The following is a 27,848-nucleotide window of genomic DNA, read 5'->3' as shown; positions in this document are numbered from 1 at the left end:
AGGCCTTAGACAAGGATGTGTGATGTCACCGTGGTTGTTTAATATATTTATAGATGGGGTTGTAAGAGAAGTAAATGCGAGGGTCTTGGCAAGAGGCGTGGAGTTAAAAGATAAAGAATCACACACAAAGTGGGAGTTGTCACAGCTGCTCTTTGCTGATGACACTGTGCTCTTGGGAGATTCTGAAGAGAAGTTGCAGAGATTGGTGGATGAATTTGGTAGGGTGTGCAAAAGAAGAAAATTAAAGGTGAATACAGGAAAGAGTAAGGTTATGAGGATAACAAAAAGATTAGGTGATGAAAGATTGAATATCAGATTGGAGGGAGAGAGTATGGAGGAGGTGAACGTATTCAGATATTTGGGAGTGGACGTGTCAGCAGATGGGTCTATGAAAGATGAGGTGAATCATAGAATTGATGAGGGAAAAAGAGTGAGTGGTGCACTTAGGAGTCTGTGGAGACAAAGAACTTTGTCCTTGGAGGCAAAGAGGGGAATGTATGAGAGTATAGTTTTACCAACGCTCTTATATGGGTGTGAAGCGTGGGTGATGAATGTTGCAGCGAGGAGAAGGCTGGAGGCAGTGGAGATGTCATGTCTGAGGGCAATGTGTGGTGTGAATATAATGCAGAGAATTCGTAGTTTGGAAGTTAGGAGGAGGTGCGGGATTACCAAAACTGTTGTCCAGAGGGCTGAGGAAGGGTTGTTGAGGTGGTTCGGACATGTAGAGAGAATGGAGCGAAACAGAATGACTTCAAGAGTGTATCAGTCTGTAGTGGAAGGAAGGCGGGGTAGGGGTCGGCCTAGGAAGGGTTGGAGGGAGGGGGTAAAGGAGGTTTTGTGTGCGAGGGGCTTGGACTTCCAGCAGGCATGCGTGAGCGTGTTTGATAGGAGTGAATGGAGACAAATGGTTTTTAATACTTGACGTGCTGTTGGAGTGTGAGCAAAGTAACATTTATGAAGGGATTCAGGGAAACCGGCAGGCCGGACTTGAGTCCTGGAGATGGGAAGTACAGTGCCTGCACTCTGAAGGAGGGGTGTTGGTGTTGCAGTTTGGAAACTGTAGTGTGGAGCACCCTTCTGGCAAGACAGTGATGGAGTGAATGATGGTGAAAGTTTTTCTTTTTCGGGCCACCCTGCCTTGGTGGGAATCGGCCGGTGTGATAATAAAAAAAAATAAAAAAAAAAATTAAAGAGCATATTTTTGTGAAGGTAATAAGAAAAAAAAAATTATGATCAGTACTTACCGAGATACAGTGCCAAGAAGTTTGTCAAAAATGATGTGGTGGCGGCAACATCGACGAATTCCACATACACGCATTACATTATTTTGCAGTTTTTGCTGTTTTTTCTTTTTTTTCCAATTTTTTTCTATTCCTACTAACATTTAGGGCCTGAGAGACCAATACTGTATATAATGTATATACAGTGGACCCCCGCATAGCGACTTTAATCCGTGCAAGAGGGCTGATTGTTATGCGAAATGTTCGGTATGCGAATGAATTTTCCCCATAAGAAATAATGGAAATCAAATTAATCCATGCAAGACACCCAAAAGTATGAAAAAAAAATTTTTACCACATGAAATATACGTTTTCCTACACACAAAGAGAAGGATACATGCACAATAGTAGAGTAGTACATGCACAATATATATTGTGCATGTACTACTCTACTAAATGAAGAATAAATGACACTTACCTTTATTGAAGATGCAGCAATGACTGATGGGACACTGTGTCCTGGGAGTGCCTTTTCCTCCTGAGTACTTTAGGTCCTGTTTGGCATTTTCTTCCAGAACAGGCCTTATCACACTGTGTATGCCACTACGATTCTTAAATCTCTCAAACCAACCTTTGCTGGCTTTAAATTCACCAATATGAGCACTAGTTCCAGGCATTTTTCCCTGTTCACCTGGGTGTTAGTCGACTGGTGTGGGTTGCATCCTGGGAGACAAGATTAAGGACCCCCAATGGAAATAAGTTAGACAGTCTTGGATGACACTGACTTTTTTGGGTTATCCTGGGTGGCAAATCCTCTGGGGTTAATTGTTTCTTGGTATTCTCAATAAGCCACACCAACAACAGTGCTACAGCAGCAGCAGCAGCTGACGGTGGTACAGCAGCAACAGACGATGCTACAGCAGCAACAGACGATGCTACAGCAGCAGCAGACGATGCTACAGCAGCAGCAGACGATGCTACAGCAGCAGCAGACGATGCTACAGCAGCAGCAGACGATGCTACAGCAGCAGCAGCAGCTGACGGTGGTACAACAGCAGCAGCAGCTGACAGTGCAGCAGCAGCTGACAGTGCAGCAGCAGCTGACGGTGGTACGGCAGCTGTACCACCAATAGTAGTGATGGTTGATTGGGGTTTATTATACAACCTGACCAGCTCGGAGACACGCACTCCACTTTCATACTTATCAATGATCTTTTTCTTCATCTCTATAGTAATTCTCACCCTTATTGCTGTAGGGTTGGCACTAGAAGCTTTCTTGGGGCCCATGGTCACTTATTTTCCAGAAAAAATCGCCAAAAACACTGTAATAATACGAAATGTTCCGATTGTATGCTTGGATGTTACCGCGGAGGCTGGCTGGTAAACAATGCCACCGGCGGAACATGTGAGCGTGGCTCAGGCCGCACATTGGACGCGTCTCGGACGAAGGGCGGTGAGCGGGTTTTTGGGCGGTATGCGAGGCAAAATTTTTGCGAAAAAAGCGAGCGGTATGCGTATTGTACGGTATGCGATGCGTGCGGTATGCGGGGGTCCACTGTATATAAACTCATTGTATTGAACACAATAACCGCACTAAAGTTATTATCATATTATTGTTTACCACTGTTGTTTATTACAATAAACATGCACAAATCTTGTATAATACTAATGTTCTATTATATATTTACATATTTAGAATCACTGGACATGGTTTTAGAACTGCTGGAGCTTGTGGAACTCCTTGAAACAAGGCACCATGCACAGAGGCACCTTACATTCCTCACACATAAACCGAGTGTCTTTGCGTCTTTGTTGCCGTCGTTTTGTTTGTGCATAGACGATGCATCTCTTCTGAGCAAATTTCTTCTGAGTTGAAGGAAGTTGTATTATGAAATGATCACCTTCCCTCCTTAAACGCTTGGGTATATCCTGAGGAATTCGAGGACCGTGTTGTATAGCAGGTGTTCTTACCTGGTACTTCATTATGAGTTGTCTGACAACAGACAAACAAAATTCACCATACGGTGGTCTGTTGCCAGTCTTTATTTGGTACATATTATATGCATTGAGCATTGAAATGTCCATGAGATGGAAGAAAAGTTTCATGTACCACTTGTAACTCTTACGAACACAGTCAACAAAACCAATCTGCATGTCACATTTGTCAGCCAAGCGCATGTTTTGTGTATAATCAATCACTGTCACTGGTTTTCGAATACGTTCATTAGTCACTCGATCAACTTTGCCACTGTCTTGCATTTCATTACAGTGAATGGTTGTCAACAATGTGACATCTCGTTTGTCATGCCACCGTAATGCCATGATGTCATTGGCAGTAAACACCTGCACGTCATCACCACGAGCACCTGCGTTGAGCCTGGGCATATGTTTACGATTAGAACGCACTGTGCCACACACATCTGTCTTGTTCACTTGCATGAAATCACTGAGTAATGGGCTTGTGTACCAGTTATCGGTATATAATGTATGCCCCTTACCAAGATAAGGTGCCATCATGTTTCTCACTACGTCACCTGAGATACCCAATAACATCTTGGTATCTTTCAATGTTTTACTACCCGTGTATACAACAATATCCAACACGAGGCCACTGTCACAATCACAGAGTACAAACAGTTTTATACCAAAGCATTTCCTCTTGCTTGGTATATACTGCTTGAATGACAGTCTACCTTTGAACAAAATCAAAGACTCATCAATTACAAGATTCTTGAATGGATAAAAGTATATTCTGAACTTTTGTTTGAGATACATGAAAACATTTCTAATCTTGTATAACCTGTCACTTCTGTCAGGCCTGGTTTTGTCAGAGAAGTGCAACATACGTAAGAGTAAGATAAACCTGTTCACTGGTATGATTTCACTGAAGACCGGGGTAGAAATTAGCCGATCTGTGGACCAGTATGCTTTTATGTTATGCTTATAGACGTGAGGCATAAGCATTATTGTTGCAAAAAGCAAATACATTTCTGCAACAGTCGTCTCTTTCCACCTGTGTAGTCTTGACTGTGGTGATAAGATCGTATTTGCCATGGTGTACTCAAAATACTTATTACTTTCCCTGACAATAATTTCCATCAATGGCTGGTCAAAGAATAATTCAAAGAATTCCAGTTCATTGGCCGTGGTTCCAAGGGGACAAGTAGGTAGAATTCCACTTTGAGAGTCATCAAAGTGGTGAGGCTTGGGAACAAAATTGGGATTTTGCTGCCAATCCCACATACGGTTTGCTGGTGGATACTGGACATCATAGGCTGGTTGTGCGGGTGGTTGTGGTTGTGGTGGGCTGGTGGCTGGCGTTCCGCTTTGTCCTTGAACTGACGAGTCAGCAGCGTGGGTCCCAGCGTGGCCTGGTGAGTCACGCATGGCGGTGCCACTACTATCACCACTAACACCATCCACTGATGCCTGTGGTCTATCCATGCCAAGTGTAGCCACATCATCCTCACTATCACTACCTAAAACTGGTGTTGGGCCACAGGATGTACTCCGGGATGTACTCCATCCCCTGGGCACAGCATAGGGTACACTACCCGAGCGCATGCGGCGGCGAATATACCGACGCTTCACTGGTGAATATGATTCCTCACTATCACTACTCAAATGATCGTCGAGCGCAATAAAATCACAGTCCACGTCACTATCATCATCATTACTGAAGTCAGAGGCCTGGCCACACGAAAATATTAGTTTTCTCTTGCGATGAGGAACAACCGACCATGAGTCACGAGTGCCCACACCAGAGGTATAGAAGGTTGAGGATCGTCAGGGTTTTCTGCACTATTATCGATATCCTGGTCATTCTTTTCGGTCACTAACTGATCAAAGCCGTAGAATTCGTCTTCATTTCCACTTCCATCAGTGTCAGAACTATCAGGTAGGAAGAGGAGAGTCCCAATTTTCCGGGGAGTGAGAGCTGACTTGCGACGAGGCATGGTGAACAAGGGTAACTGAGCCGGCGTTCCCACAATGCTATCCGGGCGCCTAGATTTTTTGTTTATGGCGCACACCCACCACGCAGACCCGTTCTCTCACATGTAGACCTAAGAGCGTTTTCGCGCTAAATTTGACGGCCCTAGAATTTTGGCGTAGATCTACGGTTTGGACACTCAACGTGAAGCCCTAGATCTACGGGACGGACCCTGAAAGGGTTAAATATCAACGAAGAAAGGGAGGTGGTAATTTCATGTTCTGGTCAGGGAGGTATATCATCTTTTAGGAGTGAAGAAGAGCAGGATGTGAGTGTGGAGGAGGTGCTTGAGGCATTACATAGACTGAAAGAGGGTAAAGCAGCTGGAACTGATGGGATCATGACAGAAATGTTAAAAGCAGGGGTTGACATAGTGTTGGAGTGGTTGGTATTTTTGTTTAATAAGTGTATGAAAGAGGGGAAGGTACCTAGGGATTGGCAGAGAGCTTGTATAGTCCCTTTATATAAAGGGAAGGGGGACAAAAGAGATTGTAAAAGTTATAGAGGAATAAGTTTACTGAGTATACCAGGAAAAGTGTGCGGTAGGGTTATTATTGAAAGAATTAGAGGTAAGACAGAGTGTAGAATTGTGGATGAGCGAGGAGGTTTCAGAGTGGGTAGGGGATGTGTAGATCAAGTATTTACATTGAAGGATATATGTGAACAGTATTTAGATAAAGGTAGGGAAGTTTTTATTGCATTTATGGATTTAGAAAAGGCATATGATAGAGTGGATAGGGAAGCAATGTGGCAGATGTTGCAAGTACAGTATATGGAATAGGTGGTAAGTTACTAAATGCTGTAAAGAGTTTTTATGAGGATAGTGAGGCTCAGGTTAGGGTATGTAGAAGAGAGAGAGACTACTTCCCAGTAAAAGTAGGTCTTAGACAGGGATGTGTAATGTCACCATGGTTGTTTAATATATTTATAGATGGGGTTGTAAGGGAAGTAAATTGGATATCAAATTGGGGAGGAGGAGTATGGAAGAAGTGAATGTTTTCAGATATTTGGGAGTTGAAGTGTCAGCGGATGGATTTTTAACCCTTTGACTGTCGCGGCCGTATATATACGTTTTACGAGGTGCCGTGTTTGACGTATATATACTCATAAATTCTAGCGGCTTCAAATCAAGCAGGAGAAAGCTGGTAGGCCCACATGTGAGAGAATGGGTCTGTGTGGTCAGTGTGCACCATATAAAAAAAATCCTGGAGCACCCAGTGTATAATGAGAAAAAAAAAACTCCGACCGTTTTTTTTTAATTAAAATGCCGACTTTGTGGTCTATTTTCGTATAGTATATATGGTTGTATTCTCGTTTTCTTGGTCTCATTTGATAGAATGAAAAACATATTACAGAAATAGAGGTGATTTTGATTGATTTTACTATAAAAAGAACCTAGAAATGGAGCTCAAACTAGGGGAAATGTTTGATTTTTGCCAATGTTCAAAAGTAAACAAATGATGCCATTGTCCAATAAATGTCCAACTAGCCATTCTAATATGCAGTCATGAATGGGTTGATGTTATTTATACAGTTATTACAGCATTGCAGTAGTCTGCATAATAGTAAGTCTAATATTTTTTGTTTGAATAAAAATTCAAAATAGAAAGCAAGAGTAATATCAGAAGGGCCTGGGGACGTGACTGATGAACAAAGAAAATGTTATTTTAGAGCCAGGAATGTCTGCATTGTTCATTCTGGACCTTATTTTGAAATTGTCATATTTTTTAGTTTTCGTGAAATTGGCCAAATTGCAAATTTCTGACCACATTATTAGGTAGTTGAAATCAGTAAATGGGCAGTTTCTTGTATTCAATCGATAGAAAAAATGAAGTTCTAAAGAAATAGCTATGAGTTTGGGCGACTGGAACAATGGAATTAGCCAAAAATAGGGCTCAAAGTGGGCGAAATCGCCGATTTGTAAACAGCGCCGAGGTCGCTAACTTCGCGAGAGCATAATTCCATCAGTTTTCCATCAAATTTCGTTTTTTTGGTGTCATTACAATCGGGAAAAGATTCTCTATCATTTCATAAGAAAAAATAATTTTTTTTTTTAAATTTTGCGACACCAGGAGACACCTCAGGATTGGTGGTTGCGACAGTCAAAGGGTTAAAGGATGAGGTTAATCATAGAATTGATGAAGGAAAAAAGGTGAGTAGTGCATTGAGGTATATGTGGAGGCAAAAAATGTTATCTATTGAGGCAAAGAAGGGAATGTATGAAAGTTTAGTACAGTGGACCCCCGCATAGCGACTTTAATTCGTGCAAGAGGGCTGATTGTTATGCGAAATGTTCGGTATGCGAATGAATTTTCCCCATAAGAAATAATGGAAATCAAATTGATCCGTGCAAGACACCCAAAAGTATGAAAAAAGAATTTTACCACATGAAATATACATTTTCCTACACACAAAGAGAAGGATACATGCACAATAGTAGAGTAGTACATGCACAATATATATTGTGCATGTACTACTCTACTAAATGAAGAATAAATGAAACTTACCTTTATTGAAGATGCAGCAATGACTGATGAGACACTGTGTCCTGGGAGTGCCTTTTCCTCCTGAGTACTGTAGGTCCTGTTTGGCATTTTCTTCCAGAACAGGCCTTATCACACTGTGTATGCCACTACGATTCTTAAATCTCTCACACCAACCTTTGCTGGCTTTAAATTCACCAATATGAGCACTAGTTCCAGGCATTTTTCCCTGTTCACCTGGGTGTTAGTCGACTGGTGTGGGTTGCATCCTGGGAGACAAGATTAAGGACCCCAGTGGAAATAAGTTAGACAGTCTTCGATGACACTGACTTTTTTGGGTTATCCTGGGTGGCAAATCCTCTGGGGTTAATTGTTTCTTGGTATTCTCAATAAGCCACACCTACAACGGTGCTACAGCAGCAGCAGCAGCTGACGGTGGTACAGCAGCAACAGACGATGCTACAGCAGCAACAGACGATGCTACAGCAGCAGCAGGTGATGCTACAGCAGCAGCAGACGATGCTACAGCAGCAGCAGACGATGCTACAGCAGCAGCAGACGATGCTACAGCAGCAGCAGACGATGCTACAACAGCAGCAGACGATGCTACAGCAGCAGCAGACGATGCTACAGCAGCAGCAGACGGTACTACAGCAGCAGCAGCTGTACCACCAATAGTAGCGATGGTTGATTGGGGTTTATTATACAACCTGGCCAGCTCGGAGACACGCACTCCACTTTCATACTTATCAATGATCTTTTTCTTCATCTCTATAGTAATTCTCACCCTTATTGCTGTAGGGTTGGCACTAGAAGCTTTCTTGGGGCCCATGGTCACTTATTTTCCAGAAAAAATCACCAAAAACACTGTAATAATACGAAATGTTCCGATTGTATGCTTGGATGTTACCGCGGAGGCTGGCTGGTAAACAATGCCACCAGCGGAACATGTGAGCGTGGCTCAGGCCGCACATTGGACGCGTCTCGGACGAAGAGCGGTGAGCGGGTTTTTGGGTGGTATGCGAGGCAAAATTTTTGCGAAAAAAGGGAGCGGTATGCGGATTGTACGGTATGCGATGCGTGCGGTATGCGGGGGTCCACTGTAGTACCAACACTCTTATATGGGCGTGAAGTTTGGGTTGTAAATGCTGCAGCGAGGAGGCAGTTGGAGGCAGTGGAGAGGTTCTGTCTAAGGGCAATGTGTGGTGTAAATATTATGCAGAAAATTCGGAGTGTGGAAATTAGGAGATGGTGTGGAGTTAACAAAAGTATTAGTCAGAGGGCTGAAGAGGGGTTGTTGAGGTGGTTTGGTCATGTAGAGTGAATGGGTCAAAGTAGAATGACATGGAGAGCTTATAAATCTGTAGGGGAAGGAAGGCGGGGTAGGGGTCGTCCTCGAAAAGGATGGAGGGAGGGGGTAAAGGTGTTGTGGGCGATGGGTTTGGACTTCCAGCAAGTGTGCGTGAGCGTGTTAGATAGGAGTGAATGGAGGCAAATGGTATTTGGGACCTGACGAGCTGTTGGAGTGTGAGCAGGGTAATATTTAGTGAAGGGATTCAGGGAAACGTTATTTTATATAACTGGACTTGAGTCCTGGAAATGGGAAGTACAATGCCTTCACTCCAAAGGAGGGGTTTGGGATATTGGCAGTTTGGAGGGATATATTGTGTATTTTTTTATTCGTATATACAATGGACCCTCGCCTAATGATATTAATTCGTTCCTGAGAGCTCATCGTTAGGCGAAATTATCGTTAGCCAAGTTAATTTTCCCCATAAGAAATAATGGAAATCCAATTAATCCATTCCAGACAGCCAAAAGTATTAAAAAAAATATTTTTTTAACATGAAATATACATTTCCCTACAAAGAAAACAATGAGACATGCACAATAACTACATAAATAAATGTTAAAATGACACTTACCTTTATTGAAGAGTATTGATGAGTGATGAGACACTGTTTTTCTTGAACACTCTGGGATTTTCAGAGTGATACACCAGTAAAGACTTCACTTTGCAATCCCCACTAGCATTACAACAAAACATGAGAGTTAGCCTGTCTTTCATAGGCTTGTGTTCTGGGAGTGCCTTTTCCTCCTGAGTAATGTAGGTCCTGTTTGGCATTTTCTTCCAGAACAGGCCTGTTTCGTCACAACTGAACACTTGTTGGGGGATGAATTTTTCAGCTTTGCTATGCCTTATCACACTGTCTATGCCACTACAATTTTTAAATCTCTCAAACCAACCTTTGCTGGCCTTAAATTCACCAATATGAGCACTAGTTACAGGCATTTTTTCCTGTTCAGGAAACGTTTCGCCACACAGTGGCTTCATCTTTGTATTGGACTGATGAAGCCACTGTGTGGCGAAACGTTTCCTGAATAAAGATTCCCATATGCTGCATAAGTGTCTCAATCTTCAACTTGTCGGTTTTTCAAACCATTCATCACAACTGTCAGACACTGCAGCATCATGGGATCTTGTTACAAAGAATTCTTCAACACTTGTTCAACCTTTGGACGAAGACCTACTTCGACTAGTGGATGATACCACTATGACCCCGCCTCCATCTGCTTCACGTCACCTCACTACAGTATATAAGCCACGTCTACGGCCCTATGCTGTACATTCTACAAGATTGATGGACTGAACACATCGACTCCAGGTTGAGGGACTGATTACCTCATTCTCCTCCTCTCCTTACGCCTTCCTCTTTGTATTGGACTGATGAAGCCACTGTGTGGCGAAACGTTTCCTGAATAAAGATTCCCATATGCTGCATAAGTGTCTCAATCTTCAACTTGTTGGTTTTTCAAACCATTCATCACAAAGAAAACTCAGATGAGTGTGTATACATAAATGTGTACATGTATGTGTAGTGTGACCTAAGTGTAAGTAGAATAGCAAGACATTCCTGAAATATTGCATGTTTATGAGACAGAAAAAAGACACCAGCAATCCTACCATCATGTAAAACAAATACAGGCTTCCTTTTTACACTCACTTGGCAGGTAGTACCTCCCCGAATGGTTGCTGTCTACCAACCTACTACCTATACATAGTCATATGATATTTAACTACATATGACATTTACTACATAGACATATGATATTTAAAAAGGCCCATTGGCATACCTTGTTCACTGAGTTTAACCCGTAAGCGGTCCAAACGTATATACTTATACGGCGGGTTAGGCTCCAGGCTGTCGTCGGAAAGCAGACATCGCCGGAAGGCAGAACGCCATTTTTTTTTCCATTTATAAATGCATATAAATGCCAGACAACAAGTATACACTAAATTATATTAGGTTAGTAATAGAACTAGGCATTTAAAACACAAAGTAAAATACATTCACAGTACATTCATTACTTATCTTAAAGTATTTGTAATCTTAATGTAGAGAGAGAGAGGTGAGTAGTATTTATTTGTAGGAAGTCAGTGTAGGTAGCCGGTAGGTGTAGCCCGCCTGGGCTACACCTACCGGCTACCTACACTGTGGCCCAGAGCCTTATTATTAACATCGACATACCTTGTTCACTGAATTTAATCATTTCTAACAACTACCTTTAGATGCCATCATAAACGAAGGGTGAAGTAATGAATAATTCATGCCGAAAATTGTAAACAAAAGCGGAGTGGGGGAGTGGCTGTGCCAAATGCAGATTCATACACGTTTTCTCTGATGGCTGAGCAGAGAAAACGTAATGTTGTCCCTCCACCCGGCTACCACAAAGGTCCACAAGTATTATTATCAGAGCACATATAAAATATGCAATAAATGCCAGACAACAAGGTTACACTAACTTACATTAAGTTAGCAATAGAAATAAGCATTAAAAACACAATGAAAGGTAAGATACACACAGAGTACACTTATTACTTACCTTAAAATAATAATAACAATAATATGTGAGAGGTGAGTGGCAGGGTGTTTATTGAATAAAATCAGAATGGCACACCATCATCCTCTAACTTGGCACTTAACCCTTTATTTTATTATTATTTTATTATCACACTGGCCGATTCCCACCAAAGCAGGGTGGCCCGAAAAAGAAAAACTTTCACCATCATTCACTCCATCACTGTCTTGCCAGAAGGGTGCTTTACACTACAGTTTTTAAACTGCAACATTAACACCCCTCCTTCAGAGTGCAGGCACTGTACTTCCCATCTCCAGGACTCTAAGTCCGGCCTGCCGGTTTCCCTGAAACCCTTCATAAATGTTACTTTGCTCACACTCCAACAGCACGTCAAGTATTAAAAACCATTTGACTCCATTCACTCCTATCAAACACGCTCACGCATGCCTGCTGGAAGTCCAAGCCCCTCGCACGCAAAACCTTCTTTACCCCCTCCCTCCAACCTTTCCTAGGCCGACCCCTACCCCGCCTTCCTTCCACTACAGACTGATACACTCTTGAAGTCATTCTGTTTCGCTCCATTCTCTCTACATGTCCGAACCACCTCAACAACCCTTCCTCAGCCCTCTGGACAACAGTTTTGGTAATCCCGCACCTCCTCCTAACTTCCAAACTACGAATTCTCTGCATTATATTCACACCACACATTGCCCTCAGACATGACATCTCCACTGCCTCTAGCCTTCTCCTCGCTGCAACATTCATCACCCATGCTTCACACCCATATAAGAGCGTTGGTAAAACTATACTCTCATACATTCCCCTCTTTGCCTCCAAGGACAAAGTTCTTTGTCTCCACAGACTCCTAAGTGCACCACTCACCCTTTTCCCCTCATCAATTCTATGATTCACCTCATCTTTCATAGACCCATCCGCTGACACGTCCACTCCCAAATATCTGAATACATTCACCTCCTCCATACTCTCTCCCTCCAATCTGATATCCAATCTTTCATAACCTAATCTTTTTGTTATCCTCATAACCTTACTCTTTCCTGTATTCACTTTTAATTTTCTTTTGCACACCCTACCAAATTCATCCACCAATCTCTGCAACTTCTCTTCAGAATCTCCCAAGAGCACAGTGTCATCAGCAAAGAGCAACTGTGACTTAACCCTTAACCGGTCCAAACAGATCGACGTTCAAATTCATAGTGCTATAAAAGTAGATCTACTTTTTTTTACACATTTTCAAATGTAAAAAAAAAAAAAAAAAGATCTACATTTTTTTTACATACTTTCAGATGTTGAAAAAACATATATATACGTTTGGACCATTTAACCCTTTGACTGTCGCGGCCGACAGGTACCGTGTTTGACGTATATATACTCATAAATTCTAGCGGCTTCAAATCAAGCAGAAGAAAGCTAGTAGGCCCACATGTGAGAGAATGGGTCTGTGTCGTCAGTGTGCACCATATAAAAAAAATCCTGGAGCACGCAGTGCATAATGGGAAAAAAAAACTTTTTTTTTTAATTAAAATGCCGACTTTGTGGTCTATTTTCGTATAGTATTTATGGTTGTGTTCTCGTTTTCTTGGTCTCATTTGATAGAATGAAAAACATATTATAGAAATAGAGGTGATTTTGATTGATTTTACTATAAGAACCTGAAAATGGATCTCAAAGTAGGGGAAATGTTTGATTTTTGCTGATGTTCAAAAGTAAACAAATGATGTCATTGTCCAATAAATGTCCAACTAGCCATTCTAATATGCAGTCATGAATGGGTTGATGTTATTTATACAATTATTACAGTATTGCAGCAGTCTGCATAATAGTAAGTCTTCTATTTTTTGTTTGAATAAAAATTCAAAATAGAGAGCAAGAGTAATATCAGAGGGGCCTGGAGACATGACTGATGAACAAAGAAAATGTTATTTTAGAGCCAGGAATGTCTGCATTGTTCATTCTGGACCTTATTTTGAAATTGTCATATTTTTTAATTTTCGTGAAATTGGCCAAATTGCAAATTTCTGACCACATTATTGGGTAGTTGAAATCGGTAAATGGGCAGTTTCTTGTACTCAATCGATAGAAAAAGTGGAATTCTAAAGAAATAGCTATGAGTTTGGTCGACTGGAACAATGGAATTAGCCGAAAATAGGGCTCAAAGTGGGCGAAATCGCCGATTTGTAAACATCACAGAGGTTGCTAACTTCGCGAGAGCATAATTCCGTCGGTTTTCCATCAAATTTCGCGTTTTTTGGTGTCATTACAATCGGGAAAAGATTCTCTATCATTTCATCAGAAAAAAATAATTTTTTTTTTTTAAATTTTGCGACACCAGGAGACACCTCAGGATTGGGGGTTGCAACAGTCAAGGGGTTAAGGGTTAAAGCAAGAGGCTTACGACTCCTCTTTTTATCACAGCTAAGCTTAGATGCCATCGTCAATGAGACCAACTAGTTAACGAAAGAGTAAACGAGAGAGAGAGAGCGAGATACAGAGTTTAGACAATGTAAGAATACAAACTGAACAGGTAGTGGATGATCACTTGGTCAGGCAAAATAAATGCGTATTAATATGAGTCTACTTTTAGTTCATTCACATACGTTTGTAAGAGTTTGTAAAACATTTACCTCAATATTTTTTTTATTATAATAATTACCTCACAATACAAATACTCTTACATTGTGTACAAGTTAGTACAAAATAAACAAACAGCAACACACCATTTTTAGAGTGAATGATGACATTATTATTATTATTATTATTATTATTATTATTATTATTATTATCATTATCATAAAAAGCACTAAACCCACAAGGGTTGTGAATTGCTATATATAGAGTGAAGGCATACGAAAAGAATATTTTTTCTACAGTTATACCCCAGTTTGACTAGAGAAAACGTAATTCTTCTGACACTACCTACACAGCTGCTTTGTAAACAAATCTCATATTTACATCAATTTTTATTCTGTGAGTGTATGTATCATGTTTATATGCTATGTAATGGGTTTCATATATATAATTTTGAGGGAAATATCATAGATGGATTAAGGAAAATGCCTATATTAATGTAAAATAAGACATTTAGTGTGCCCAAGAGTGATTATTACGTAGTATTGGCGTCATAAGTAGAGAGACTCATAGCGATTTTAATGTGTACCTGCACACCAGCACAGTGTGTGAGTATATTTAGGTACAGGTACACATAAGTATAATTATCAGAGTACATATAAAATACGCATTAACTTTAAAACACTTGAAATTTTGGAAAGTTTCTTGACATAATAGATGTGGTCATGGAGAATGTAAACAAACTGGGTGGGGGGCGCCGTATTTGAAAGACCGCTTGCCGTATAGAAATTTTTTGTCATAATTTGACATCATTGTACAGTGGACCCCCGCATAACGGACGCCTTGCATAACGGACAGTCCGCATAGCGGACGCTTTGATCGCTAAAATTTTGCCCCGCATAGTGGACAAAAACCCGCTCGGCGGCCTTCGTCCGAGACGCGTCCAATGTGCGCCCTCAGCCAGCCTCACATGTGCCGCCTGTGCCATTGTTTACCAGCCAGCCTCCGCGGTAACATCCAAGCATACACTCGGAATATTTCGTATTATTACAGTGTTTTTGGTGCTGTTTCTGGAAAATAAGTGACCATGGGCCCCAAGAAAGCTTCTAGTTCCAACCCTACAGCAATAAGGGTTAGGATTCCTATTGAAATGAAGAAAGAGATCATTGATAAGTATGAAAGTGGAGTGCGTATCACCGACCTGGTCAGGTTGTACAAGAAACCCAAATCAACCATCTCTTCTATTGTGGGCAAGAAAACGGCAATCAAGGAAGCTGTTCTTGCCAAAGGTTTAACTGTGTTTTCGAAACAAAGATCGCAAGTGATGGAAGATGTTGAGAGACTCTTATTGGTGTGGATAAATGAAAAACAGCTAGCAGGAGATAGCGTCTCTCAAGCGATCATATGTGAAAAGGCTAGGAAGTTGCATGAGGATTTAATTAAAAAAAGGCCTGCAACTAGTGATGATGTGAGTGAATTTAAGGCCAGCAAAGGTTGGTTTGAGAGATTTAAGAAGCGTAGTGGCATAGTGTGATACGGCATGGTGAGGCTGCCAGTTCGGACCACAAAGCGGCTGAAAAATATGTGCATGAATTCAAGGAGTACATAGAAACTGAAGGACTGAAACCTGAACAAGTGTTTAATTGTGATGAAACAGGCCTGTTCTGGAAGAAAATGCCAAGCAGGACCTACATTACTCAGGAGGAAAAGGCACTCCCAGGACATAAGCCTATGAAAGACAGGCTTACTTTGTTGATGTGTGCCAATGCTAGTGGTGATTGCAAAGTTAAGCCTTTATTAGTGTATCACTCTGAAACTCCCAGAGCGTTCAGGCAAAAGAATGTCCTCAAGGATAATTTGTGTGTGCTGTGGAGGGCAAACAGTAAGGCATGGGTCACTAGGGAATTTTTCTATAACTGGTTACACCATGCATTTGCCCCCAATGTGAAAGATTACCTAACTGAAAAGAAATTAGACCTTAAGTGCCTCCTGGTGTTAGACAATGCCCCTGGTCATCCTACAGACGTGGCAGAGCGACTTTATGGGGACATGAGCTTCATTAAGGTGAAGTTTTTGCCTCCTAATACCACTCCTCTCCTGCAGCCCATGGACCAGCAGGTCATTTCCAACTTCAAGAAACTGTACACAAAAGCTCTGTTTCAAAAGTGCTTTGAAGTGACCACAGACACTCGATTGACTCTAAAAGAGTTTTGGAAGGATCACTTTAATATCCTCAATTGTGTAAACCTTATAGGTAAGGCTTGGGAGGGAGTGACTAAGAGAACCTTGAACTCTGCTTGGAAGAAACTGTGGCCAGAATGTGTAGACAAAAGGGATTTTGAAGGGTTTGAGGCTAACCCTGAGAGGAGTATACCAGTTGAGGAATCAATTGTGGCATTGGGGAAGTCCTTGGGGTTGGAGGTTAGTGGGGAGGATGTGGAAGAGTTGGTGGAGGAGGACAATGAAGAACTAACCACTGATGAGCTGATAGATCAACTTCAAGAGCAAGAGGCCAGACCTGGGGAAACTGGTTCAAAGGAGGGGAGAGAGAAATTGAAGGAATTGCCTACTTCAAAGATTAAGGAAATGTGTGCAAAATGGCTTGAAGTGCAAACCTTTTTTGATGAAAATCACCCTCACACAGCTATTGCAAGCCGTGCTGGTGACTGTTACAATGACAGTGTTGTGAACCACTTTAGACAAATCATAAAGGAACGAGAGGTACAGGCCACTATGGACAGATATGTTGTGCGAAAGAAGTCCAGTGACTCTGAAGCTGGTCCTAGTGGCATTAAAAGAAGAAGGGAAGTAACCCCAGAAAAGGACTTGCCTCCTCAAGTCTTAATGGAAGGGGATTCCCCTTCTAAACACTAACACTCTCTCTCCCCTCCTCCCATCCCATCAATCATCACCAGATCTTCAATAAAAGTAAGTGTCATGTAATTGTGCATGCCTTTTTCAGTTTGTGTGTACTAAAATTAACATTTTTTTGTGGTAAAAAAATTTTTTTTTCATACTTTTGGGTGTCTTGCACGGATTAATTTTATTTCCATTATTTCTTATGGGGAAAATGCATTCACATAGCGAACATTTCGCATAACAGCCAGCCCTCTTGCACGGATTAAGGTCGCTATGCGGGGGTCCACTGTATTAGCGGAACGCTGTAAAGCGGGGCCCTACTGTACAGTGGTCCCTCAATAATCGTCCGTCCTGAAAGTCGTCCATTTTGGAAATACAGTGGACCCCCGCATACCGATTTTAATCCGTGCAAGAGGGCTCATTGGTATGCGAAATAATCGGTATGCAAATGAATTTTCCCCATAAGAAATAATGGAAATCAAATTAATCCGTGCAAGACACCCAAAAGTATGAAAAAAAAAAATTTTACCAAATGAAATATACATTTTCCTACACACAAAGAGAAGGATACATGCACAATAGTAGAGTAGTACATGCACAGTATATATTGTGCATGTACTAGTCTACTAAATGAAGAATAAATGACACTTACCTTTAATGAAGATGCAGCAATGACTGATGAGACACTGTGTCCTGGGAGTGCCTTTTCCTCCTGAGTACTGTAGGTCCTGTTTGGCATTTTCTTCCAGAACATGCCTTATCACACTGTGTATGTCACTACGATTCTTAAATCTCTCAAACCAACCTTTGCTGGCTTTAAATTCACCAATATGAGCACTAGTTCCAGGCATTTTTCCCTGTTCACCTGGGTGTTAGTCGACTGGTGTGGGTTGCATCCTGAGAGAGAAGATTAAGGACCCCAATGGAAATAAGTTAGACAGTCTTCGATGACACTGACTTTTTTGGTTTATCCTGGGTGGCAAATCCTCTGGGGTTAATTGTTTCTTGGTATTCTCAATAAGCCACACCAACAACAGTGCTACAGCAGCAGCAGACGATGCTACAGCAGCAGCAGACAATGCTACAGCAGCAGCAGCAGCTGACAGTGCTACAGCAGCAGCAGACGATGCTACAACAGCAGCAGACGATGCTACAGCAGCAGCAGACGATGCTACAGCAGCAGCAGCAGCAGCTGACAGTGCAGCAGCAGCAGCTGTACCACCAATAGTAGCGATGGTTGATTGGGGTTTATTATACAACCTGGCCAGCTCGGAGACACGCACTCCACTTTCATACTTATCAATGATCTTTTTCTTCATCTCTATAGTAATTCTCACCCTTATTGCTGTAGGGTTGGCACTAGAAGCTTTCTTGGGGCCCATGGTCACTTATTTTCCAGATAAAATCACCAAAAACACTGTAATAATACGAAATGTTACGATTGTATGCCTGGATGCTACCGCGGAGGCTGGCTGGTAAACAATGCCACCGGCGGAACATGTGAGGCTGGCTAAGGCGCACATTGGACGCGTCTCGGACGAACAGCGGTGAGCGGGTTTTTAAGTGGTATGCGAGGCAAAATTTTTGCGATTAAAGCAAGCGGTATGCGGATTAATCGTTATGTGATGCCAACGGTATGCGGGGGTCCACTGTAGTCCCGTTATTTCGTCTAAACATTGGCTCGCAAATGGTCCGTTAACTCGCTAATCGTCTTTCATCCTGGACGCGTACTCACAGCTCTGAGCCGTGTCATCTTCCCTTCCCAGCCAGTGTGCTATTGTTTACCAGTGAGCGACAGTCCCCTCACGTGTTCATACAAAATATTTCATAATCCATTCATTTTAGTGCTTGCAAGTGCTAAATAAGCTACCATGGCTCCAAAGAAAGCTCCTAGTGCCAAGCCTTTGGTAAAGAACGTGAGAAACACGATTGAATTTAAGAAAAACATCATTGAACAATATGAAAGTGGCCAGGATGTATAACAAATCCCGTACAACCATATCTTTCATCATAGCCAAAAAAAAGGAAATCAAGGAAGCTGTTGTTGCAAAGGGGGCACATATGCTGACAAAAATGAGATCACCAGTACTCGAAGAAGTTGAGAAGTTATTATTGGTGTAGATAAACGAGAAACAATTAGCAGGACATAGTCTTATGCAGTCGCTTATTTGTGAAAAGGCTAGGCAGTTGCATGATGATCTCGTAAAGAAATTGCCTGCAACGAGTACTGATACTTGTGAATTTAAGGCCAGCAAAAGGCTGGTTTGAGAGATTTAAGAACCGTACTGGCATACACAGTGTGATAAGGCATGGCGAGGCTGCCAGTTCGGACCAAAAAGCAGCTGAAAAATATGTGCAGGAATTCAAGGAGTACATAGAGGCTGAAGGACTGAAACCTGACCAAGTGTTCAGTTGTGGTGAAACAGGCCTCTTTTGGAAGAAAATGCCAAAGAGGACCTACATTACTCAGTAAGAAAAGGCACTGCCAGGACACAAGCCTTTGAAAGACAGGCTGATGCTCATGTTCTGTGCTAATGCTAGTGGGGATTTCAAAGTGAAGCCGTTACTAGTGTACCATTCTGAAAATTCCAGTGTTCAAGAAAAACAATGTTATGAAGAGTAAATTGTGTGTGTTTTGGAGTTCTAATAATAAGGTATGGGTCACGAGGGACATTTTCGTCGAGTGGTTCAATTAAGTGTTTGGGCCTAGTGTGAAGAATTACCTCCTGGAAAAGAAATTGGATCTCGAGTGCCTCCTAGTAATGGACAATGCACCTGCTCATCCTCCAAACTTGGATGACCTAATTCTGAAGGAGTTTGGGTTCATCACAGTAAAGTTCTTGCCCCCGAATACTACTCCTCTCCTCCAGCCCATGGACCAGCAGGTCATTTCAAACTTTAAAAAAACTACACCAAAGCAATGTTTGAAAGGTGCTTTAATGTGACCTCAGACACTCACTTGACCCTAAGAGATTTTTGGAAAGAACACTTCAGCATCCTCCATTGCATAAGCCTTATAGGTAAGGCTTGGGAGGGAGTGACTACCAGGACTTTGAACTCTGCTTGGAGAAAATTGTGGCCAGATTGTGTCCACAAGAGGGATTTTGAAGGGTTTGAGGCAGCTCCTGATGAGCCTGTCAGTTGTGAACTCTATTGTCGCACTGGGGAGTTCCATGGGGTTGGATGTGAGTTTGGAGGATGTGGAAGAGTTGGTGGAGGACCACAACGAAGAGCTCACCACTGAGGAGCTGCAAGAGCTTCAGCAGGAGGAGCAACAGATCGCAGCTCAGAATCTTGCTGCTGAGGAGGAGGAAGAGAGATGGAAGAAGGTGCCTTCTTCAGAAATTAAGGAGATTTTTGAAATGTGGGGTAGGATGGAAAGATTTATGGAGAAACATCACCCTGAGAAGGATGTTGCAAGCCATATCGGCAACTTGTACAGTGACAGAGTCTTAGCCCATTTTAGGGAAGTTTTAAAGAGATGCCAGAAACAGAGCTCTCTGGACAGTTTTTTGCGAGACAGGACTCCAGTGACTCTCAAGGTCCTAGTGGCATTAAGAAACAGAGAAGAGAAGTAACCCCAGAAAAGCACTTGGTACCTGAGGTGTTGATGGAAGGGGATTCCCCTTCCAAACAGTAATTCAATGTCTCTCCTCCTCCAGTCTTCCATACGCTAAGAAGAACCGCCAATAAAGGTAAGTGTTATGCTGTTAATGTTTCATTCATCATGTGCCATTGTATTGTTTATGTACTTCATCTATTTTTCATGTAAAAAAAAATTTTTGTTTTAATACTTCTGGGTGTCAGGAATGGATTAATTGTATTTACATTATTTCTTATGGGGAAAATAGATTCGAAAATCGTCTATTTCGATAATAGTTCCACTTACAGGAACGGATTATGGACGATAATTGAGGGACCACTGTATACGTTTTTACCACTAGTGCCCCAAACATGTATATACGTTTTATTTTTCCTGCCTTCAAATTTGGGACAATTGGCCTGAGATGCCTTGTCAGCATAGAATGGGTTCTAACACTCAGTGTGCATGGTATTAAAAAATTCTGGGACCACTTAGTACCTTGTGGGAGCACCAGTTCAAGTGAATGCCAGCTAGAGCAAACAGCGCAGCAGACACCTGGGATTCATTGATATGTAGTATTAACACTCCCATTGTGTACCTGTCTCACAGGTACACATAAATATATACATAGTGTAAATTACCTAAGATAACCCAAAAAATCCAGGCAAAGTGCCATACTCTGCTTGAAAATGTGAGTAAACATGATGACGATGCAGTCTTGTGGCTCTCTCTGAGACAGAGAGCTAGACGGATAGACAGATAGACAGGGAGCTTGATAGACGGATAAATAGACAGACATGTTTGTGTGCCAGCAAAAACAAAGCAGGCCCTAATCTTTTCTTATCAAGTCTTGTCACTGCACCCTTGCGAATGCTCATCAAACGTCAGCTCTTATCAAATGTTATCTCATTATCTCATCACGTCACTGTCAGGGGTGGACTTTGTTTTTCATGCTTCAAAGGAACTTATTATTTTATTATTATTACGTAATCATCATCATCTCCCCTCCCCCTCCCCCCTCCCCCCTCCCCCTCCCCTCCTCCTCCCCCTCCCCTCCCCTCCTCCTCCCCCTCCCCCTCCCCTCCTCCTCCCCCTCCCCCCTCCTCCTCCCCCTCCCCCTCCCCTCCTCCTCCCCCTCCCCCTCCCCTCCTCCTCCCCCTCCCCTCCTCCCCCCTCCCCCCTCCCCTCCCCCTCCCCTCCCCTCCCCCTCCCCTCCCCTCCCCTCCCCCCCTCCCCTCCCCCCCCCTCCCCCCCCTCCCCTTCCCCCTCCCCTCCCCCTCCCCTCCTTCCCCTCCCCTTCCCCTCCCCTTCCCCTCCCCTTCCCCCTCCCCCTCCCCTCCCCTTCCCCCTCCCCCTCCCCTCCCCTCCTTCCCCTCCCCCCTCCCCTCCCCCTCCCCTCCCCTCCCCCCTCCCTCCCCTTCCTCCTCCCCTTCCTCCTCCCCTCCCTCCCTCCCCTCCCTCCCTCCCCTCCCTCCCCTCCCTTCCCTCCCCTCCCTTCCCTCCCCTCCCTCCCCTCCCCTCCCCTCCCCTCCCACCCCCTCCCTTCCCTCCCCCTCCCTCCCCTCCCTTCCCTCCCTCCCTCCCCTCCCTTTCCTCCCTCCCTTCCCTCCCCTCCCTCCCCTCCCTTCCCTCCCCTCCCTCCCCTCCCTTCCCTCCCCTCCCTTCCCTCCCCTCCCTCCCTCCCCCCCTCCCTTCCCTCCCCTCCCTCCCTCCCCTCCCTCCCTCCCCTCCCTCCCCTCCCTCCCTTCTCTCCCCTCCCCTTCCTCCCCTCCCCTCTCTCCCCTCACCTCTCTCCCTTCTCTCCCCTCCCTCCCTTCTTTCCCCTCCCCTCCCCTCTCTCCCTCTCTCCCTCCCTCCCTCTACTTCCACATATCCAAAACATGGCTAGAACCTGTAAATTGTATATATTCCAAGACAATAGTAAATGGCCAAGGCAGGTGTAAATGTCCACCTGTCAATGTGTTTGTGACAATTTGAGTGCAATTTCAGTACCTAACACTTGCGTCAGAACAAAGATTGGTTATGAAATGACAAGAACTAACATAAATTGTAATTTTTTTTTTTTACAAGTTGGCTGTCTCCCACCAAGGAAGGGTGACCCAAAAAGAAAATCCCCACCCCCCAAAAAAATACTTTCATCATCATTCAACACTTTCACCTCACTCACACATAATCTCTGTTTTTGCAGAAGTGCTCAGAACACAACAGTTTAGAAGCATATACATATAAAGATACACAACATACCTCTCCAAACTGCCAATATCCTGAACTCCTCCTTTCGAGTGCAGGCATTGTACTTCCCATTTCCAGGAAAATGGAAAAAAGATATATCGACAACGCTTCTGCAAGGGGCAGCACTCCATGTTGCTGCCAGGTGATCGCCAAGTGCCAGCTTTGCGGCCTCATATCTTGGTAGGTACTGACCCTAATTTTTTTTTTTTATCCTATGACACTTTGAAAAATATGCTCTTTTTTCAATAAAAAATTATTTTTCAAAATATTCAGGGCACTGGGGTAATGAACATATATATACGTTTTGACTGTTTATGGGTTAACCCCTAAATGATCCAAACGTATATATACATTCTCTTGCCCAACGCCCCAAAAATTTTGAAAAAAAAAAAAAGAAAAAAAGAGCACATTTTTCTAAGTGTTTTAAAATAATTTTTTTTTTTAGGGTCACTACTTACCGAGATATGAGGTCGCGAAGTTGGCACTTGGCGATCACCTGATGGCAACATGGAAAGCTGCCGTTTGCAGTAATTCTACATATTTACCGTTTTCTTCCATTTTTTTTTAATTTTCTTGGTTTTCATGATATGATAATTATGTTTTATAGTAAATTTTTGATTTCAACGCCAACTGTTGTTTATATACCAATATTATATACAAAATTATCATATTGTCATAAACACACATTTGTACACTGACAGGTGATTTTGCACACCAGGCTGAATCACATTCTATTATCTACAACTATATACAAGTGTTTACATGTCCCACTTATGTTTCTAGAATTTCACGATTGGATGATACTCCATGAAGCATCGATTCATACAGAGTGCCACCCCACACTGATGTCAAATGAATCGTGTGTCCTTCCGCTGTTGGGGTCGTTTTGTGGTGGTAGCACACACAACACACTTTTTTGGGGGGAATTCTTCTTTTTTGGGGTAGGTGGTATTGGTACCATATAGTGACAGTTAGGGGTGATTCGGTCTGGCACTTCCCCCACTGGCTGTGGTTGTGGGAGGATAAGTCATTGTTGAGGGGCAGGTACAGGTGTGGTACCATACTTTCTTACTATCTGTTTGACAAAATTGAGGGAAAATTCTGCAAAATGTTGTCATTTTCCAGTCTTTATTTCGTACATATTGAATGCATTGAGCACTGCAATGTCTACAAGGCTAACGCGACGGTCTGGAGTTTTGAGACTCTGACCGTGGGTTCAAATCCTGCCCGTGGTATGGTTTGTTTGCAATTGTGTCATTACGATTTCGTGAGTCATGTTAATGGCTTTGAGGGGACTTGAGCTAGAGTTCGTCACACCCACGCTAGCTGGAAATTTGTCTGTAAAAACTTGCATTTGTGGTCACAGTGGTGCCTGTGCTAACTTTCCTATGGTGTAGAAATATACCTAGTTGGACGAATCTTATTGTGGCTAGCTGGTCCAGTGGCTTATGCGACGGTCTGGAGTTTTGAGACTCTCTGACCGCGGGTTCAAATCCCGCCCGTGGTGTGGCTTGTTTACAATCGTGTCATTACGATTTCGTGAGTCATGTTAACGGCTTTGAGGGGACTTGAGCTAGAGTTCGTCATGGCCACGCTAGCTGGAGATTCGTCTGTAAAAACGTGAAAAATTAGTTTTGTGTACCACTTGCAACTCCTACGTACACAATCAACGAACCCTATCATCATGTCACACTTGTCAACTAGTTGCATATTGTACGTATAGTCCACGACAGCAGCTGGCTTTACAATGTGTTCATTGGTCTCCCTGTTCACTTTGTTTGTACCATCTCGTTTCTGTGGACGGTTGACAGCAGTGTCACATTCTGTTTGTCATGCCACATCAGTGCCATGATGTTATTAGCATGAAACATTTGCACTGCACCTTCAACACTGCCTCCACTGAACCTTGGCATACGTTTTCTATTCCTTCTCACTGTTCCACATTCATTAGTATTGTTCACACATAGGAAATCAGCGAGCATAGGTCTTGTGTACCAGTTGTCTGTGTATATTGTATAGCCCTTGCCAAGGTATGGTTCCATCATCCTGCAAACAACATCACTGGAAATGCCCAACATTCGTCTGTCATCATTGAGTGTGTTTCTCCCGGTGTATATAATATCCAACACAAGACCACTTTCACAGTCACACATAACAAAAAGTTTTATACCAAAGCGATTACGTTTGCTTGGTATATATTGCTTGAATGACAAGCGTCCCTTGATTTCCCGGATTTTGTATAGAAGGTCATTTCTGTTTGGCGTATTTCTGTCTGAGAAGTGCAACATTCATAGCAACAGAATGAATCTGTTGCAGGGAAGGAGGTCATGGAAGACTGGAGTACTGGTGAAGTGGTCTGTGGACCAGTAATTACATTTTTTTTTTTTATTATTAACACACTGGCCGATTCCCATCAAGGCAGGGTGGCCCAAAAAAGAAAAACTTTCACCATCATTCACTGCATCACTGTCTTGCCAGAAGGGTGCTTTACACTACAGTTTTTAAACTGCAACATTAACACCCCTCCTTCAGAGTGCAGGCACTGTACTTCCCATCTTCAGGACTCAAGTCCGGCCTGCCGGTTTCCCTGAATCCCTTCATAAATGTTACTTTGCTTACACTCCAACAGCACGTCAAGTATTAAAAACCATTTGTCTCCATTACATATATTGTTCTTATAGGTACGTGGCATAAGCATGACAGTGGCAAGGAATAAGTACATTTCAGCCACTGTTGTGTCTTTCCACCTGTGCAACCCTGACAGCTCTCCAACCTCTGCTGTGTTGTCCATGACATTTTGGTAATACTAATTGTTTGTCTGGGTCACTATCAAATTCATTATAGGCTCGCCAAAGTACAACTGGAAATAGTCTAACTCTGTAGACTCATTTGTTAGGGGACATTCTGGAAATATGATCACACATGAAGTATAATATGATCCTTTATTGACAACGTTTCGCCCACACACTGGGCTTTTTCAAGACGCAAACAGATCTACCTAGGTGGAAGGTACAAGCGTATTTATAGTCAGATTGAGAATACACAAATAACCCGCACATAAAAGAGAGAAGCTTACAACGACGTTTCGGTCCGACTTGGACCATTTACAAAGTCAAGATTACATGATGCAGGGTGGACCTGTGGCATGGGGCAAAGGGGAGCAGGAGGGACAGGAGTGGAGGCAGCACATGGCTGAGGGGATGCATAAGTCATTCCAATTTGTTTTTCTCTCCATTTATTGCTAAAACCTGCTCACTTTTAGCCCTACCCGTGGTTTCAACAAATAAAGGAAATGTTTCTCGTTGTGTAAAGCACAAACATCATACATTGTCCATAACAGATAAGGTTGAACTTCTGAAAAAACTTGACAGCAGTGTGTCTGTGAGAAACTTGTGCGAGTTATACAGCATTGGCTCTGCAACAGTTTATGACATAAAGAAACTGAAAAAATATACTTAGTTTCTTTGCTAACAGTGATTCAAAGAAACATGTGTGTAAAAGGAAAACAATGAAGGAAGGAAAAAGTTCAGAATTAGATCAGTTTCTGATGAAGTGGGTTAGACTACGTGTAAGTGAAGGTGTTGAGTTCTCTGGAGCTCTGGTGAAGGAACAAGCCAGTTATAAATTTCAGCTCTTCACTTTGGAAGTGGCAGTGATGAACTTTCTTGTATAAGTCAAATTGGTTAACTTTATTAAGTGTATTCTAACCTAGCCACTCTGTAATCCGGCACCCTACAGGTCCTAGTGATGCAGAATTGGTGATGGCCGACTTGTACTCAGTTTTAGGCCTATACTGATTCCATGAAAAACAGTTGGTACCAATACTTCGGCACTTCCTTACAAATAAAAAAAGATATGCATTGGAGAAATCATCTGCTATTACACCTCACTTGCTCTTCTCTCCTCTATATAAACTCTGTTACCTGGGTATTATTCACTGAGGAATACCCATATTTTGTTGACATCACCATACCATTTATCAGTTGTTCACTGACTTCAACAAGTTTGTATATCAAGCAATTTCTTTCTTTTTTATCACACTAGTCATCTCCCACTGAGGCAGAGTACCCAAAAAAGAAAAAAATATTCTTTTTCTTTTTATTATTTTTTATTATCACACTGGCCAATTCCCACCAAGGCAGGGTGGCCCGAAAAAGAAAAACTTTCACCATCATTCACTCCATCACTGTCTTGCCAGAAGGGTGCTTTACACTACAGTTTTTAAACTGCAACATTAACACCCCTCCTTCAGAGTGCAGGCACTGTATATTTAGTAATTTATATAGAAGGGATTACTAGCTTCTTGATCCCGGCATTTTAGTTGCCTCTTTTGATACGCATGGCTTATGGAGGAAGGATTATTCTTCACTTCCCCATGGAGATCAAGCAAAATGTTGTTATAAATATAGTTTCCATATCGATTTAAAGTGTCTCATTTTAAACTAATTCTGTTGATCTATAAAAAGATTTTTATAGTGTTATTTGCAAACTTTCAATAAATTTGCATTGTTCTTGTTTTCTTTCTCTTGCTGAAATTTATTAAATTTTGCTTCTGTGTGACTTAGAGTATTACTGTATTTGCTTCTCTCCAGAAAACCGTGAAAATGCAGTTCTCCGCGTTCCAACCAGTATAGTGGTGGAGGTAGTGCCAGCAAGCATGCATGCTTGGTGCCGGGTACAAGGTCTGGCACACAACCCTCGTGTCAGGGTCACCTCACCACTCCAGCGACCTGTGGCAGTCTTGATCTCTCACTTGCAAGAAAAATGGCGCAGCTCCAATTTGAAGCTCGTATCCTTTGTATTTATATTTGTAGATAAGCAACAATCACATTTTATCTACATTATTTTGTTAATTAACATTGCTTCACTATCCCATTTAACAAGCCATAAAATTTCTAAATTTTTAATAATAGATTGTAGTGTTAACTATGCTTCTCAGCCTGAGCCTAGGGCCATCTCCACCTCTCATGGGAACAGTTATATTTATGTTGGCCCAAAAGGAAAAACGAAAGTTCCTCCTTTTACATTTAGTA

At 42.5% G+C, this 27,848-nt stretch overlaps 1 protein-coding gene across 1 annotated transcript in view; it reads left to right on the top strand.

Annotated features, from left to right (window-relative positions):
* Nucleotides 1-27,848, top strand: part of crm (cramped chromatin regulator) — a 268,092-nt gene that overhangs the window by 15,514 nt on the left and 224,730 nt on the right. The window contains 1 exon segment of the mRNA XM_070093321.1: nucleotides 27,408-27,604. Within this exon segment, the coding sequence (XP_069949422.1) occupies nucleotides 27,408-27,604 (197 nt within the window).

Source organism: Cherax quadricarinatus, chromosome 3 (genome assembly GCF_038502225.1).
Source record: "Cherax quadricarinatus isolate ZL_2023a chromosome 3, ASM3850222v1, whole genome shotgun sequence".
NCBI classification, from domain to species: domain Eukaryota; kingdom Metazoa; phylum Arthropoda; class Malacostraca; order Decapoda; family Parastacidae; genus Cherax; species Cherax quadricarinatus.
This window is presented reverse-complemented; position numbering and strand designations above follow the sequence as displayed.